At 53.3% G+C, this 17,504-nt stretch overlaps 2 protein-coding genes across 4 annotated transcripts in view; both read right to left on the bottom strand.

Annotated features, from left to right (window-relative positions):
- Positions 1–3,309: 3,309 nt before the first annotated feature.
- On the bottom strand, positions 3,310–8,577 carry SIVA1 (SIVA1 apoptosis inducing factor). 3 transcript variants are annotated; one of them, XM_008055420.1, is made up of 4 exons: positions 8,398–8,576; positions 6,061–6,243; positions 5,270–5,426; positions 3,310–3,516 (listed from the first exon to the last, which is right to left on the bottom strand). In XM_008055420.1, exons 1-4 carry the CDS (start codon positions 8,513–8,515, stop codon positions 3,459–3,461), a joined length of 516 nt encoding a protein of 171 aa, XP_008053611.1. In that variant the 5' UTR covers positions 8,516–8,576; the 3' UTR covers positions 3,310–3,458. The 3 variants fall into 3 exon arrangements, 2 of the variants coding, with proteins under 2 accessions (XP_008053611.1, XP_021566748.1); XR_002481823.1 differs by having other exon boundaries at positions 3,453–3,516; positions 5,205–5,426; XM_021711073.1 differs by lacking the exon at positions 6,061–6,243 and having other exon boundaries at positions 8,398–8,577.
- A 4,766-nt stretch (positions 8,578–13,343) lies between these two features.
- The window catches only part of ADSSL1 (adenylosuccinate synthase like 1), a 22,637-nt gene continuing 18,476 nt past the window's right edge, over positions 13,344–17,504 (bottom strand). Inside the window, exons 10-13 of the mRNA XM_008055419.1 lie at positions 17,179–17,303; positions 15,927–16,024; positions 14,187–14,336; positions 13,344–13,639 (exon numbers count right to left, since the gene is read on the bottom strand). Coding sequence (XP_008053610.1) covers positions 13,587–13,639; positions 14,187–14,336; positions 15,927–16,024; positions 17,179–17,303 — 426 coding nt within the window. The 3' untranslated portion in view covers positions 13,344–13,586. The remainder of the gene's footprint in view (positions 13,640–14,186; positions 14,337–15,926; positions 16,025–17,178; positions 17,304–17,504) is intronic.

The raw sequence follows: 17,504 nt of genomic DNA, 5'->3' as shown, positions 1-17,504 counted from the left end.
AAAAAAAAAAAAAAAAAAAAGAAAGAAAAAGAAAAAGGAAGGGATGCAGTGGCTCACACCTGTAATCCCAGCAACTGGAGAGGTAAAGACAGGAGGACTGCTTGAAGCCAGGAGTCCAAAACCAGCCTGGGCGACATAGCAAGACACATGAGTCCAGGAGCTTGAGGCTGCAGTGAGCTATGATCCTGCCACTGCACTCTAGCTTAGATGACAGAACAAGACCCTGTCTCTAAAAAATAAATACATACAAAAGAAAAAAATTCCATTAATATTTACCCACACACTGACCATTTCAGGTGCACTTCATACTTTATTATGTAGATTCTATTTCCATCTGGTATCATTTTTCCTTCTGCCTAAAAAGCTTCTTTAGACATTTCTTAAAATTCTTTCAGCTTTTTTATGTCTGAAAAGTCTTAATTTCACCTTCACTTTTTTTCCCAAGACCTAGGACCAGACGTGGAATCATCTTCACTTTTGAAAGGTGTTTTCATTGGGTATAGAATTCTAGGCTGACCATTTAAATTTTCCCCTTTCAGAACTAAATGTACAGGTGTTCACTGCCTGCATCATTGCTAAAGAGAAGTCTGTTGCCATTCTCATCTTGGTTCTTCTAAACACAAAGCTTCTTTTCTCTGGCTGTTTTCAGATTTTTCTTTTTCACTGGTTTGGAGGAACCTGATGATGATATGCCTGTATAATTTTCTCCATATTTCTATTAGGAATTTGCTGAGTTTCTTGATCTTTGAGTTTTTGTTGTCAGAAAATTAGGAAATTTTACAGCTATCATTTCTCTAAAAAGTTTTCTCCCCCTCCTGATCCACGGGCTCCAATTGCAGGCACATCAGGCCGTGTGAGGCTGTCTCACAGCTCAACTGTGCGTGCTCTGTTCATTTTTCTCCCCCGGTTTTTTCTGTTTCCTTTTGACAGTTTATGCTGCTCTGCCAAGTTCACTAACCTTTTCTTCTGCTTTTAATCTCATCAGTGTATTTTCCATCTGAGACATTGTGTTTTTACCTCCAGAAGTTCAGTTTGGGCCGCTTTTAGTCTTTTGTTTCTTTTCACACATACTCCTGTCTTCCTCTGTCCTTGGACATATGGAGTACATTTACGATGGCCATTTTGATGTCCTCATCTACTCAGGAGACAATATTCTGCCACCATGTCATTTCCAGATCTCTTTCTACTGAGGGACTTCTCACTGTGTGGTATACTTTCTTTGTATGTCTGGTGCTTTCGATGTTGTTTGTATCTTTAACAAAATGTTTTCTTTCGGTTTTGTTCTGGGATACTATTAAAGTTCTTGCAAGAGTTCAGCCTTTGTGAGTATTGACTTTAAATTGTTAGAAAGGAACAGAGCAGTCTTTAGTCTCGGGCTAATCTGGCTCACTACTGAGTCAACACACTCTAAGGTGCCCTGCCCTGTCCTCTGCGGGATAAGGTTCTTTCCCTCTTGCTGTGGGGGTGTGGCATGCTTCCTACTGTCTCCTAGTGGCTCTTCCCAGGCCTTGGTCAGTTTCTTCATTCACAGGGGCCTGGAGGGCCACACTCCCTGTGGCGATTTCCACTCTGGTGTCCGGCGTGTGGATTCCAGCCACCTGATCCCCATACTTCCCAACTTGTCCCAGGAGGCATCCCACTCTCTAGGTCCCCGCTCTTGGGAGCTCCCTGGACACAGAGCAGGGGCAACCCTGGGCTCACATGTTTTTCCCTTCTCCTGGGTGTCACAATCCTGCACTGGCTGCTGTCCAGTTTGTCCTTTTTTTGGTTGTTTAAGGGCTATTCTCTGTTGCTCTGCTACAGCTGGAACTCTAACAGATATTTCTTACAAAGCGATGTACATGTCAGGCCGTGTTCTAGGCACAGTTCCAGCCCTTCTGGGCCCCACACCTCAGTCTGGAGAGAACAAGCGAGTAAACCTCCATCACGTCCAACAGGAAATCAGGCGGGTGAGGGATGGTCATGGAGCGTGCTATGCATCCAGGTGCTAGGGTGCTCCTCTGAGCCATGTCTAAGTAAGAGGCCCCCCAGGTGAAGGGGTGCTGAGGTGGAAATGCATTCAGGCCTGGCTGGGGCAAGGGAGCCCCAGGGCAGGGCGGTCAGAGGCTGTGGGGGGTGGGGTGGGTAAAGCAGGGCCAGAGGGTGTGAGGAGAGGCATGGACCCGCCTGGCCACAGAGCCGGGCCTCAGGAGGCAACCATGGAAGTCACAGAATGAGGGCGCAGAGCTTGGGCTGCTGTAAGCTCCTGGGAGGAGGCCTCAGGGCCTCTACAGGAAGCAGGTGAATGGGCAGGTGAACTGCAGCCCCTTGCTCGTGGTGAGAGTGCCCATTGCCATGGCACCTGCACCAGCCAGAGGTCTCAGAAGACCCGGCGGCCCTCTGCAAGCCCACCCTGAGCCCTCAATCGTCTACCAGAAACTCACTGTCTGGCTGCCTTTGTGGACCCCTCCCCCGACACTGCCGGGGTCTACCTTTGGTCCCTAGAAAATCCCACATGGCCTGTCTCCAACGCACCACCACGCACCACCAGCATCCTGCTAAGGGCCAGTGTCACCTGTCTCTCAACACTGGCTGTGCCTCGCCGCCCACGGGAGCAGCGAAGGCCCTTCCACTCTCCCCAGCACATGCCCCTCAAATGACGACTCTTTCAGTCCAGAGCCTCTTAGGGGGCTGAGGTTCGGCCATCTAGTCATCCCTGGAGGGGCCCACCCTAAGGGGACTCCTGTGTAAGGACATGCCTCTGGCAGGCAGCCTGGCCACACCTCTCCCTCCGCTTCCCCTTCTGTCCCCCAGGCCTCTCATCTCCTCCCTGGTCATCCCTCTTCCTTCATGGTCCTGCACAAACTACACCCACTCCAATGGAGCAGGGGGCTGTTGTCCCCAGCACTGTGGGGAACATCTCCCTGCTAGACCAAAGCTCTTGGAGGGCAGAAGCCCATCAGCCACCTGGGTTCTGGGTCACAGACACCAAAAAAGCAGAGAGACATCGGGACATGATGGATCGGGTACACGACAGTGGCCTTTGGGATGATTTGGAACACTGCCTCTCCTCGTGAGGGGGTCCAGTGCATTGGTTCTGTGCTTGCAACCAGACACGGGGATTGAGTCCTTTCTCCTGTTTACTGGCTGGGAAGCCTGGGAAGGAACGTGCTCTGGCCTCAGCCAGGCACTTCCCCCGGTGCTCAGAGGGCCTGCAGGAGCTGATAGGTGGGCATGCCCACTGCCCTTGCCCTCACAGATGGATGCCCCCAGCATGTGGCAGACCCTATGCTACACCTTCAGCACCGCTGATACAGATGAGAGTCCCTGTTTGCAAATATAAAGATTTATTGACTGTCGAGAGTACAAAACAGAACATGTAAAAGTCACCCTGCCTGCCCGCCCTGCAGTTCAGTGCATGTCCTCAGTCATCCAGGATGGCTGCTGTCCACTCAAGGCCTTAGCAGTGGCCAAGCCCCTCAGGCTTCAAACATGGCGCAGCTGGTACACAGCACTTTCTCGTACATGTCACTGCAGCTGCAACAGTGCAGGGGAAGAGAAAAGCTGGTATTAGGGGCTGGGCTGTGTCCATCATTCCATTCAAACACTGAAGCCCTAAGCCCAGTATGTCAGGACACACCCTTATTTGAGACAGAACTGCTGCAGGTGCAGTTAGCTAAGGTGATGCATGTTGGGGTGGAAACCCTAACCCTATACAATGAGCTCCTAAGAAGAACTCCCCATGACGAGAAAGACAGGCACAGAAGGAAAGTGGCAGAAGACAGGGAGAGGGTAGCCATCAACAAGGACTATCAAAGACAGGACTGGGATGGATCCCCCACATAGCCTTAGTCCCCCTGAATTTTCAAGCCAGACTCCAGAGATGGAGATCTAATTCCTGCTGTCCAGACCTCCAGGCTGTGGTACTTGGTCATGGCAGCCCCAGCTGACTCACAGCCAATAAGCCCACTTGGGGCCTAACCTGGATTCTAGGAAGTCAGAATCTCTCATAGAAACCCCCAGATGTCCTGTCAGAGTTCACTGGACCACGGTGGTTCACATCAGAAGCATGTCATTTAGCGTCTTTTTCTGATGTGTCAAGACTGAGGATAGAGACTAGGAAACCCAGCAAGTCACAGGGAGAAGTTGACTAAGAGAGACATTACCAGGACACAAGCTGGCCCCACGCCACATGAGACACAGTAAGGACAGGCTGACAGGGCAGCCCCCAGCAGCTGGTCAGCAAGCCCTACAGAGGATGGACGGGCAGGCATGGACCAGCGCAGGCCGCCAGGTAGGACACTAATGGCCACTGGTCTGTGGCCAAATCAGACCAAAGCCACATGGAGACCCTTTTTTCTGCCTTTAATGCAGAAAGTGGTATCATGGAGATGCCGCTTCTGGCCTGTGACCTGGAGCAAGTCACTGCTATGTAAAACAGGGCCAAGAGCTCATCCCCCTGTGCCGAGGCCATGAGAGATAAGTGTGTCCATGGTGAGGTCAGGGTCCGCTTGGGCATCTCAGTGGGAACTCTGCTGGTATTGGGGGAAAGGAAGCAGGCAGAGGCCAGGAAGAGGACAGCATGGGGAGTCCATCAAGCACATGGTACAGGGTGGGGGGTCCAGCCACGTGGGGCTCTGTGGATCCACCCTTGGGCTCTGCGTTCACTTAGCTTTAGAAGCGGAGGGACCACGCTTGTTTTGGATCCACAGAGCCAGGTCCATGCACGTTAGGTGAAGCTGCCTTTGTCATTGAGCAGGGAGAGCAAGCTCTACATTGCCCCCTCCCGCCCAGCCAAAGGTAGTCCCTGTGATGGGAATAGTCCCCTAACTCTCCTGTCCTTTACAGAAAGGACTGGATACAACAGTTGTGGCACATACACATGCACATAAGAGACCATGCATGCACTCCACCTTGTTGAGAGCTGCAGTGTGCACCTGCCATCACAAATCAGGGGCTGCTCAGACAGGATATCAGACAGAAAACAAGCCCAGGAGGAAGTACAGCAGGGTAAGCCCCAAAAATGGGGCTCAGAAGACCCAAGTGAACCTGTTTAAGACAGGAGCCCATAGCCAGATAAACAGCAGGTTGCTGTGAAATAAAGGACCTAACTACTGCAGCTGGGCAAGCGTCCATCACCACCCTGTCCCACCAGGCAATGCCTGATGGCACATCAGGGGCCACACTGTGGGTGTTCTGGACCCCTCCCCACACAGGCCACCCACCCGGCTCCTCCCTTGGCTTGCCAGGGCTACAGGACTTCATCAGCTACAGGGATTGACGCACTTACTCCAGGAGGCCGCACAGGGCACAGGCTATGGTGCCACAGCCCCAGCAGGTGCGCACACACTGCCCACACAGGGCTCGCTCACACTGGCTGCAGGCCGCCTTCCCATCCACAGCTCGCACACACGAGGAGCAGGCTATGGACACTGCCCCAGACAGGTCTGCGAGGACGAAACATTATGCTATTAACCGGAAGGAGACAGAAGAGCTCAGTGGCTGTGAGGTTACCTGCTTCTCGCACACCTGCCCACACTGCCCCCATTCCCCACTAGACCCTTCCGACAACCCATGAGCAAGCACAGCACATAGGATCCGCAACTTACTAGAGATCCAAGATGAGCCACGTAACGGGTGAGCCACGTGACTCCACATTCAGTGCTCCCTCTCTTACTAGGTCCCTCTGCTACCCAGAGGCCAGTACCAGAAGGACCAGCTATATTAGAACTGTGTATCCCACCAGTGGCTACTACTTCATGGGTTAATTCAGAGGCTCCTGGGCCCCTCCCAGTTGCTCCAGCCAAATTTAGGGTGAGGTCAGGGCAGCATTTTTAACCAGCAGTACAGGTAGGGACCAGCATTTCCACCATGTGAACTATGTGAGGGGACTGCAGGGGGACAGTAGGTGGGAAGCCCAGGTGCATCTCTGCCACTTCTCTGGCCCAACACGTGGATGTTGCTTGTTGACTTCCACACCAGGATGTCAGTGAGAGTCAGACCTCCTGACTACCCAGGGAGGAGAAGGCCCTGAGCATGCAAGTAAGAGAAAAACACGTGCCATGGCTGCCCTTCACTCACCGGCTTTGGAGGTCTGCCCGCGGCTCCTGATCAGGCGGCCGTCTGGTCCAATCAGCATCTGTCCCTGTGCAGCCCTTGAGGCCCCCGTGGGGCCAGGCTTCGGGGACTCTGGCAGGTGAACGATAGCACAGCCTTCATCCCACAAGGCCTGGGCCCCGAGGAAGAGGAGCTGCCTGGTCTTCTCTGGGGAAGACAAATCACCCTCACGTTTACACTCATGTGGCACCTGAGGTCCCACAGTCGTCTTATCCTTCCAGTCTCACACAAGCCCCCTCAGACGGCACAGGGAGTCCCTTATGCCCTGTCAAGCAGGAACCCCGGCTCATGCTGTGCCCTGGACCCTGCTCTGTCTCCATGCTGAGAACGCTCCTCTCTCCCTTCCTTGCCTGACTCAGCTGCCATTTCCTCCAGGAAGGCTCCACCCCTGCAGCCCCACCTGCAACTGACCCAAGGGCTACCTCTCCTATCTGCTCATTTCTGTAACTCACAGGCAGCTTTGCCACAACTCACCGCGCTTATGCCCTCCTCCCCAGTACTCCCTACCCAAAAGCAGGATACGTGTAATGCACAGAGGACACCTGCACTGTGGAGCATTAATTCACAAAAACAGCCCCTGCCCCCTGGGCAGGATGCGGCCAGGGTCCAGAGCAGGCTTTCAACCCGAACTAGCGCATCCCCTTGCCACTGCAGAGCTGCCGCCCTGGTAGAGGGTCCCACAGCCCTCCCACCCTCCTGGTCTATATTATGCATCCGTCTGGGAACTCAAGCCTGCTCAGCACCTGGAGCCGTGGGCTGCAGGCACCTGGGAGCTCCAGAACATGACAGGCCCGGGCTCAAGCCACTGTGCATTACAACCAGGCAGAGAGCCCAGAAACTCGTGAAACTGGAAGCAAAGAGTTATGGGGTAACTTGAATGGAGACACTGGGGACAGCCTAGGCACACATGCACTTCTTCCTGGCTCTCTCCCCCCACTTCTGTTTATCATGGGGTAGGAATGGGGTTACAGGATAAGGTTAATCCTGTCCTCAGGGCTTGTGGTCGCTCAAGGTAGAGATCAGGATGGCAGCCGTAGCTTGGAATCTGGAATTCGTCATGGTTCCAACTGGGTGTCCTGCACTATGTCAGAAGGCTAGTGAACCCTAGCCCTCCCTGTGACAGCCCCTGCAAATGCTCCAGGAGAGAGCACTGGGCTAGACAGGCCTAGCCCCATCCTGTGTCACTCTTCTGGCCTACACGGTGTTTACATTCTCCAGGCGTCCTTAGAGAAGCACATGCTTATAGTTCAGTCACAGTTCCCACAGCTTTACTCACTCGCTTTATCCCCTGCATGGCCTAAGAAAGCAACCCTAGAGCAGGAACGAGGGCAGAGCAGCTGCTGATGAGGGAGAGGGGGCAGCGAGAGGAGAAGAGGGTCTTCCCAAGGCACCATCAATCACAAACCCCCAGGATATTCTTGAACTGTTGGACCTCGGGCCCCACTTTGCACTGCCCCAGGGCATTCATCACCCCAATCAGAATGATGATCAATAAACAGTACCAATATGCCTAGAGCCAGCAGGAGGGAGTCAGGTGAGAAGACCTCTGAACACACTGTCCTCGCTTCCCACCTCCCCATTTCCCTTCCCTCTGCCTGGCCTCTGCTATGAAGGCCCTGTCCCTTCCTCCCCGTCGCCGTCTGGGTCTGTCCCTTTCTCCTGGTATCTGCCTGGGCTTGTCCCTTCCTCCTCATCTCTGCCTGGTCCTGTTCCTTTCTCCCCCTTTTCAGACCCGGATGCTTCCTACCCCTCTCTGCCTGGCGCCACTCCTTCCTCTCTGTTTCTGCCTGGCCGTGACCCTTCCTCCCCCTCTCTTTTTGGCTACCTCCTATCACCCTGAGGACTCGGCTCAGAACCCATCTCCAAGACATCGTCTCTGACATCCCTCAGGCGCTTCTGCACAAACCTGTGCTTGCCCCATCACCACTGGCCAGTCTCTCCTTGTGGGCTGCCCTCGTTAGGCGGGCAGGTCAGGGCGGGCTCCGTTAACGCCTCAGGAATCAGCAGAGGCACGTTGCCGGGTCACTCCAGCCAGGACGTCCCCCTCCCCGATCTCTTCCGGGGCTCAGGGACCTTCAGCGCAGAGACCAGGGCATCCTCCACCGGACACTGTCCCCAGTGAGCACCGAGCGGGCCGCTCACTATGGGGCTCGTGCAGGAGGAGCGGGGAGGTGGCTGCTGTGGTCATTCACGTCCCACTCCCTCACCCCAGGCCAGGACGGGGGCTGCCGTGTCCCCGTGGCCTCCCAACTCCAGGGCCGACGCCTCAGGGAGGAAGCTGCAGCCCGCCCCGGCACTCACCGAAGATCTCCCGTGAGTAGCGCTCGCCGCACACGCCGCGGCTCAGCTCCTTCGGGCCCACGCGTACCTTGAGCTGCAGCGGGGCCGCGTCCGCGAAGGGGCAGCCCCGCTTGGGCATGGCCGCGGGGCCCGCAGAAACACAGCACCAACTCCGCGCGCGCCTCGCCGCTGACCCGTGACGTCACAGCCGCGCGCCAATCCACGGGCGAGGACGGGGGCGGGGCGAGGGCACAGAACGGTGCGGGATAGGCTAGGAGTGAGGCAGGGGGCGGGGCTCCCGCGCAGGAGGCGAGATTGGAGGCGGAACTCGCGAGCCGCGGGGTGGGGCTCGACCGCGAGGGTAAGAGCAGGACCCGAGTTGCGGGTCAGAGTGGGCGGGAACTGTGCGTGCGCGGCGCGGTATAGGCCGGAGGAGAGAACTGGGGCGGGACTTTTACATGGTACGGCGTAGGATAGGCTGGATGAGGGATTGGGGCGGGGCTTCCATGGGGCGTGGCTTGAGATAAGCCGGAGACCAAGTCCGCCCCGGACGGCGCGACGAGGGAAGTGCCGGGGGCCCAGGTGAGTTCCCGGTGGCGCGGCGGGGCCCGGGAGAGTTGGGGCGGAGCTTGTGCATTGCGGGCGGCCCTCGTGTGAGGCGCTGACGGGGTTCGTTGGCTGCAGGACTCCTGTCGGCGGATTTTTGTCTCCAAACAACTGCGGACGCTAGTGATATTTCCTCATTTCCCAGCGGGAGGGCGACTCGCTTCTTCCCAGTTTGTAGTTGTGAGTTCTCCAGGCCCTGTCATCAGAGAGCCCCCTCTCCTCCCTCTGACTGGGTCCCCACATCGTCCCTTCTCCGGGGTCCTGTCCCCAAAGGGCTCCCCTTCCTGCCTCCTTCTGACTGGGTCCTTCGTCGTCCCTTCTCCGGGGTCCTGTCACCAGAGGGCCCTCCTCCCCTCCTCCCTCTGACTGGGTCCCCGTGTCGTCCCTTCTCCAGGGTCCTGTCCTCAGAGGGTCTCCTCCCCTCCTCCCTCTGGCTGGATGCCACCTCATCCCTTCTCCAAAGTCCTGTCACCAGAGCTGGCTCCCTCCCCTCCTCCCTCTGACTGGATCCCTGTGCTGTCTCTTCTTCCCACTTCGCCTGTGCAGCTGAGTGTTCCTTCTACTTCAGGGAAGTGAGTTGAAAACTGCAGTTCTGGAGTCACTTGTGACCAAACACACAAGTGACTTTTTATCCCGGACACAGATGGAATTCTCAGAGAAGAAGACAGTTTTTAATCTTACAGATCTTGGGAATTTTTAAGGATTTCTTTGTGTTTAGACTTGAAACTGCCTTAGGATCTTGAGACATAGTGGATAGGTGCAAAACGTGATGCAAATAGACTCTTCTTCGCTCCTTCATACTTCAGTCTAATTGTAATTTAGGAAACATTTATTTTGGGTCCACTAATGGTGTATTATTCTGCTTGGACTGATGGAACGAAATACCAGAGACCGGGTGGCTAAAACAGCAGACATTTATTTCTCACAGTTTTGGAAGCTGGCAGTCCAAGATCAGGGTGACAGCAGGGCTGGTTCCTCCTGAGGCCTTCATCCTTGGCATGTAGATGCCACCTTCTTTCTGTGTCCTCACGTGGTTATCTCTCTGAATGTGTCTGTGTCCTGATCTCTTCTCATAAGGACATCTGTCATTTGGCTCAGGGTCCACCCCTAGGGCCTTATCACTTAATCACCTCTTTAAAACCCCTTCTCTCCAAATAGTCACCTCTGAGGTCCTGGGGACTAGGGCTTCAACACATGAATTTGAGGGGACATGATTCAGCCCATAACAGGGCCAGACTCTGTGTTAGCCCTCGGGGGTGGTTTTGAGTAGCTACCACAGGTTCCCTGCCCTCTGCTGGAAGCAGTGTCATGAAAGGGAATCACTGTGGTCTGTGGAGACAGACCACAGAGACCTTCCCTGCCCAGGGCAGGGGCACCACAGGAAATCATCCAGAAACAAACTCGTGTGAAGCATTTGCCAAGTGGCGTGATCTGACCTTGGACACTTGGACTTTGTGAAAGGAACATGTTGAGGAGGGAACACATTTTCTGTTTTCCCACAACAAGTACGGCAAAACCACCTCTCCAGCAATGCACAGAGGACAAGGCTGGCAGGAACAAGTCACTAGAACATTTCATCAAAGTTGCCAGAAGGGTCCTACATTTTTGAGCAAGTGTCATCTCAGCTGTTCCAAAGATTAGTAATATGGTTATATTACTTTCAGTCACTTTTAAATTGGGGCATAATTTATTTACAGTGAAATAGTATATATTTATATCTGGCGGCATGTGCAGATCATAAGTGCACAGTTCATATGACGATCACACACACCTGGGGACCTCATCTGTCTCTCCCCACCCTGGCAGAAGTGACCATGGCTCTGCTTCCTGTTCCTGCTGTGTTGCTTGTTCTAGAACTTCATGTGTTTGGACTCATTCCCCACGTGTGCTTTTGCATTTGGCTTCTTCCCTTGGCATGCTGACTTTGAGATCCATCCATCTTCCTGTACCCACTGGCAGTCATTCCCTTTCTGTTGCAGAGTGTCTTCTGTTATGTAGACGACCATAGTTTGTTGACCCACTGCCTTGCTGGTGGACACCTGGGCTGGTGCCAGGCATGGCTGGGATGAATGTGGCTGCTCCTAACATTCCTGTATAAGGCCTCTTCTGGTCATACATGCTCATTTATTTTGGGTCAGTACCTGGGAGTGGCAGGGTGAGTGGTAGGGTAGATGTCTGTGGAACTTCTAAAGAAATTTGCAGCTTTCCCAAGTGTTAGGAAAAAATATGTCCTATTAAACAACATTATTGTCATCATCTTCCTCTAATTTGGCCCTTCAGTCTCTCTCTGGAGAGTGGCTACAGATCTAGCCCTGCCCTTTGGAGGCTCAGGGGAGGTGGTTGTAGTGTTTACAGTGTGCTTTTCACAGGACACTTCTTTATCCTGGCCAACAGCCTGATGCCTCAGTGTCTGACCCATGCCCAATGGCTCTCTCACTTGCTATACTGGCAGTTGTCCTTGTGTATCCCAACCATGATGGCCATTCTCTAGGTGAGTATGACCAGAAAGAGGATTAGTCTGAGTGTGTTGGTCAGGTGAGACACCAAGGCGGCAGCATGACAACACAGGAAGTAACGGAGGCGGTGTATGATGTGTAGTTGCAGGGAGATGTGGGCCACATGCCTCGCAAGTCCAGTGGGTAGGGGGAGCCTAAGCTCATGGAAAACCCAAGTTTCCACCCATGGAAAGGAAGGAAAACAGTGGCTCCCACACAGTACTGATTTGAAACCTCTAGTAGCTCTAAGTGGCAGGTTAAACAAGCAAAACCAGACTTGTAACTCCTTATACAGAAGGAAATGATTTCTCTTTCTTTTGAAAAATGTCCACTGTGGTTGGTTGTCAAAGCACGCATCTCTCTGCAGCCTGGCAAGTTACTCAAGACAGTCTTGTAAGGAGGCACATGTCCTCTGGGAGGCCGTCACTCCCCTTACCTCTGCTCAGGGCTATTTTTTTTTTTTTTTTTGGTCCCTCTTGATATATTATAGAAGGAAACAAAGGCCACTTTCTGCTTGTGCTTCCCACCTCTACCCCAAAGTAGCTGTGCTGCTGAGGGACTTGAGGCCCAGGGAGGGAAGATCCCATGGCCCGGAGAAGGAGCAAGCAGTTGCATAAACGTGTTTTCTGTCTCAAGGGTCACTGAGGTCCTGAAGACCAGTCTTGGCAATGTCTGGAAAAGTTTGCTAGCATGTTTGGAGTCACAGAAATCTCAGAATTGAGCCATGCCCCTGGAGCCCCACTATGGTAGCTTCCTGCCATGCGAGCTGCCAGCCTGGAGCCTGTGGAACTTCCTGGGCCAGTGGGGGCCACTGGGAAGCAAGTGAGCTGGCACTTCTGGGTGAGACCAGCTGACATATCAGTGCTAAAAAGTCTGGATCTGACCCTGGCAGACTCTGGTCTCTCTATGGAATTCCTTTCCACTCTGAAACTTTCCTAAATTAACTCCAAACTCTGGAACGTAAGGAAGCTACTGAGCCTTCAGGTGAGCACTGACCACCATGAGCTCCGTACAGCTTTGGCCAGTTAGGATGTGGCTCATCCAATCAAATGAAGTCCAGAAGGATGATCACCAAGTGTCTCCTACTGAAATGAAGGAGGTTGCTGGTGGGGCTCCACTGTCTCCAGAGAACAAGGACAGTCAGTTCTGGGTCAGGGTCAGCCCAGGCAGGCCCTGCCCAAGTGACAGCTCTAGAGTGTAGCTTGCTTATAAGTTTAGTTTTGAAAAACATATTTAATGCATGTGCACGTTTTCTCTCTCTCTCTCTCTCTCTCTCTTTCTCTTTCTCTCTCCGTCTCTCGATAGAGTCTAGCTCTGTTGCCCAGGCTGGAGTCTAGTGGCACAATCATGGCTAACTATAGCCGCAACTTTCTGGGCTCAAGCAATCCTCCTGACTCAGCCTCCTGAGTAGCTGGGACTACAGGTGTGCACTACCATGCCCAGATAATTTTTAAAAATTATTTTTTAGAGATGCTGTTTTGCTGTGTTGCCCAGGCTGGTCTCAAACTCCTGGGCTCAAGCAATCCTCTCACTTCAGCCTCCCAAAGTGTTGGGATTACAGGCGTGTGCTACTGTACCTCCCCACCCCACTTGGTCTCTCTTACATGGGCTTATTCCACTTTGTTTTCTGAGCAAACACACAGGTTGAGTTTGTGATACCAAAAGTGTGGGCAGCTTTTAAAAAGCTGCATTCTCCAGACTCTTGTCGAAGTGAATTGTCACCTTTTAGCATTTAAAGGCAACAGGACAGAGTCAAACCAACGTGTAAAGACCACTCCCTTTCAGTGGCTACTGGATTTGTTTATTATGATATTGCTCCAGCTGGACACACAAACGTGACACTAACGTGTCATAGAAGGTCTCTGCTCTGAGCACTTTGGCTCATATTAAATAGAATTTTTAAAAATGTATACAGGGTTGGCTTTCTGGTGTTTAAAATCATGGTGGAAATCAACAGGTTGAGCTGAAGGCTAAAATAGAAATATAAAAGTACAGAAAATGGATTTTGTATCTCTTGTTGACGGTGTTGGTTGTGACAGCTGAGGAACATGATTGTGCTGTTAACGCGGTCAGCACGCTGCGGTGCCTGCTGGGTTGGCTTGGCCCACATCAAAACAGCTGGATCATCGACTCTCTTGATTTGCCAACACCAACCCATTTCACTGAAAGGGCAGAAAAGATCGTTACCACATACTCGGGGGGTGGAAGGTTCAGGGAGTGCAGTTCTCTTTAGTGTCTCATCTTTTAATGTAATTCATCTGGTAAGAGGGGCTATTTTTTCTCCAGATGGCAGCCATTCTAATCTTTAAGTTCTGAAGGTAATGCATGTTGGGAGAATTAACCTGCATGCAGCAGAAAACAGGTGTCTTTTCCCCCTCCCTCCTCAATCCTGCCCCTTGGACGTGGCCACCCTAGTTACATGCGGTACCTGTCCTGGCAGGCCCTTTCTCTATAGGTGCAAATATCCCTGTGCTGTGAGAGTGACCATATGTTGCAGAGGCGTGATGTGTCCCATCTATCGTCTGGATCCTAAGAAGGAACTGTTCCTGGACTTGCCCTGAGCCCTGCTCCTGCTCACTGTCTGATACGTTCACTTGGCAACCACATTTAGCTGACTTTCTTATCGCTCACCTAGTCCTGTGCTGGGATGTGGGCTCCTTGGAGCATCCAGGGTGCAGGGAGAGGTGGCCCGGGATGAAGGGCACTCACCTGCAACTCCCACATGGTTCTCCACAAAGCGAACGTAGCTCTGGGCTTGCGGGGGCAGGTCTTCCCACCTCCTGGCACTTGTGGTATCTGCTTTCCAGCCAGGCAGCGTCTCGTACTCAACTTCGACCTTCTGAAGTATCTCCTGGTTAGCTGGATAACCACACGGGGATGAGTGGGGCTCCACAGACTTCTGAGTGCCAGGGTAGTAGCCATTTGGGGACACAGTGACCTCCACCCCAGGGCCTGCCTGCCCAGGGACTCAGCATGGAGAAAGGCATTGAGGGCGGGCAAGTGCCCTGTTTGGTTTCTCAGCATTGGGTGGTGACCAGGGGGTGGCAGTGGGGCTTGGACTCTGGCTGGGCCCCTTCCAGGCCAGAGGAACACAATATGTACTTGCTAACTGCTCTGCTAGACTCCATGGTGATGTCTACTGAGGAACTCCAAGGCCCCACATTGAAATTCTAAGAAACTAGAATCCTGAAGCACTAAGGAATCTTTAAGATCTATGTCCCCCACCAGAGAGCATCAGCTCCCCAAGGGCAGGGATCCCTCTCCATGCTGGACTTTGTGGCTCACGGCAGAAGCCCATTGCTCTTTACTGACAGAAGACTCTGGGACATGGGTTCTTGCTGCAAGAAAGTCAAAGCCTTGAAGCTGGGCTTCAGGTGTGTGCCTCGGACCCGTAAGTGTGCATGCTATCCCAGGGGTGCTTTGTGTTTGCTGCCTCTGGGGCTCTAGCCTACCACGAAGACCTTACAGGCCTCAGAAGTGTGGTTCTCAAGGGTCAGGGGTCAGCAGGACTAGGGGACACTGCCCGCAAGGACGCACATGGCTTCTGTAGTCATGTGGCCCTTTGGGGGTCTACAAAAACCTACTCAGGGGAGACCAGCTGACTCACTTGGGGCAGCTCACTTGGGGCCACTGGGGAGGAAGCTGTTGGGGGGGGTCAGAATGTGACCCTGGCCTGAGGTCAAGGGTCATGTCCAGCGGCACATGTAACTGTGAAGTCTGGGGGATATAGCTACTCCTTCATGTATTCCAAAAGAAGAGCTGGAGGCCAGGGATGGAGGCTCACACCTGTAATCCCAGCACTTTGGGAGGCCAAGGCAGAAGAATCGCTTGAGCCCAGGAGTTTGAGACCAGCCTGGGCAATATAGAGAGAACTTATCTCTACAAAAACTTTAAAAAATTAGTTGGGCATGGTTGCGCACACCTGTAGTCCCAGCTACTGGGGAGGCTGAGGCGAAAGTATCGCTTGAGCCCAGGAGATCAAGACTGTAGTGAGCCAAGATTGTGCCACTGCACTCCAGGCTGTTTAAAAAAAAAAGGACATTTGGGAACAGAAACCCTGGTTAGAAACCCAGCTCTGAAAGCATGTTTTCTAGATAGCCATCCTTTAGATCTGCAGAGAGCTTTAGATTTTCAGAGCTGTTCACATTCACTAACTCGCAGGGTACCAGAACTCCCTGGAGGTGGGCCTCTCCCTAAGGCAGCTGAAGATCCCTAGATCCAGGAGAGGGGCTGAGTCGGCTCTGGGTCACACCTGAAGCCTGTCCCTCTGAGCCATTTCCAAACCACCAGAAGGCGCTGTGGAGGCTAGTCTTGGGAGACCAGCGGCTCACCCTTCCCCTATTGGATGTGGGAACCTCTTTCCCCATCTCTGAGGAATCATGGGTCTTGTCTATTCCAATGCCCATGAAATGGCCACTGGGCAGAAAACTGCTGTCTTGTTTCATGTACCTGGGAAATAGGGGATCCTTTTTCCATTCAGCTTATACGAGACACCAACTTTAATCTCGTTCATCACATCCAGGATGTCCAGTTTTGTCAAGGCCAGCCTATCAAAACCAAGAGACCAGACGACCGGGATGGTCAGCAATGCTGGACTCAAGGCCAGCCTGTCCAAATCCAAGAGACCAGATGACTGGGGTGGTCAGCAATACTGTGAGTTGTTTACTTTTCACCCTTTTGTTTCTCCTCTGTTATTTACAGTGAGTAAAAAAGAAAGATTGTGTGACCCCAGAAAAATGCCATAGGGGAGCAGGTGTGACCACAGGAACTTTTGCCTCTGGGCCTTGCACCTGTCTCTGTCCCTTCAAGTTTTCCTACCTGGAGCATTATCAAGACCCCCTACTCCCAAAGCTCCCATTTTCTCCTTCGCTGGTCCTCAGACATGGTGCCTGCTGCCCACCCATGGCTCTGACCACATTCACTGAATGGCATGGCTGAGTTTAGGATCTAGTGCTGCCCTGCAGCCAGCCCATGAGCAGGGCACCCACATCTGAATCTCCTTCCTGTGCCATCTGCCTGCCTTCACAGAGGATGCCGATGCCAGTGACAGCAGCACCTCTCCTGGTTCATCCTGGGCACTGGGCCTCATGCCAGAGGCTCTAGCTGAGCGTTTCTTTCCTTTTCTCCTTCCTGTTTTTCCTGCCTCCGTGTGCAAGGCCTGAAGGACCTCCAGATGCAGAAGGCTTCTCAGATGGTCTCCCCACCTGAGTGGTGCCAGCCATGTATGGGGTGCTGTCTCTCCCCTACCCCAGTTCTGGCACTCCATGAGGTGGGCGCCATGAGTCCTCCTTGGCACACAGGGAAATAGGGTCAGAGAGCTCAGGCAGCACATCCTCTTCCACTCAGTGCCTCTGTTTCCATCGACCATTGGCTCCATACCCACGGGAGAACTCTGGTTAATTCTTGAGGAATTTTGGTCAAGGCTCTCAACTTTTGGGAGAAATGCGCACCTCACAGCCCTGGCCCATCCAACCGAGCCAGAGAGGAAGCTGCAAACCACCCGTCCCATAAAGCTGCTTTCCTATCCCCTGAGAGGCACCTGGGTCAGTCTGCAGGAAGCCCCTGTGGGCCCCCCGCTTCTCCCTGTCCATGAGAAAGTCACATTGGTGATTCAGCGGGCAGGAGGGGTAGGGGCTCCCCTTGCACTCCCACGGTCCCGGTGGGGATGGCGGTGGGATAGCTGTGAGGAGGGGTTGCTTACGCCGTGAATCCGTTGACCATGTGCGCGTATCTCAGAATCATCAGGTCTAACCAGCCACAGCGCCTCTTCCTACCCGTGGTCACCCCCCATTCGTGGCCGCGGTTCTGTAGCAGATCTCCAATCTCCTACATGAGAGCCGAGTGGATGGTCTACACAGGCCATGATGGGAACCCTGTGTGCCTGGCCTGGTTGCACCGCCTCCTCTCCCTTCCTTTCCTCCTCCTCTCCCCTGGCCTTCCTCCCCTCTCTCCTCTTCTCCATTCTCCCTCCTCACACCCCTCCCCCTTCTCCATCTTCCCCCCACCTCCTCCCATCTCCCCTTCCTC

Source organism: Carlito syrichta, unplaced genomic scaffold, assembly GCF_000164805.1.
Source record: "Carlito syrichta isolate Samal-C Ts95f unplaced genomic scaffold, Tarsius_syrichta-2.0.1 Scaffold301850, whole genome shotgun sequence".
Taxonomy (NCBI): Eukaryota; Metazoa; Chordata; class Mammalia; order Primates; family Tarsiidae; genus Carlito; species Carlito syrichta.
The sequence above is the reverse complement of the archived record's forward strand: the minus strand, read 5'-3'. Positions and strand labels throughout refer to the sequence as shown.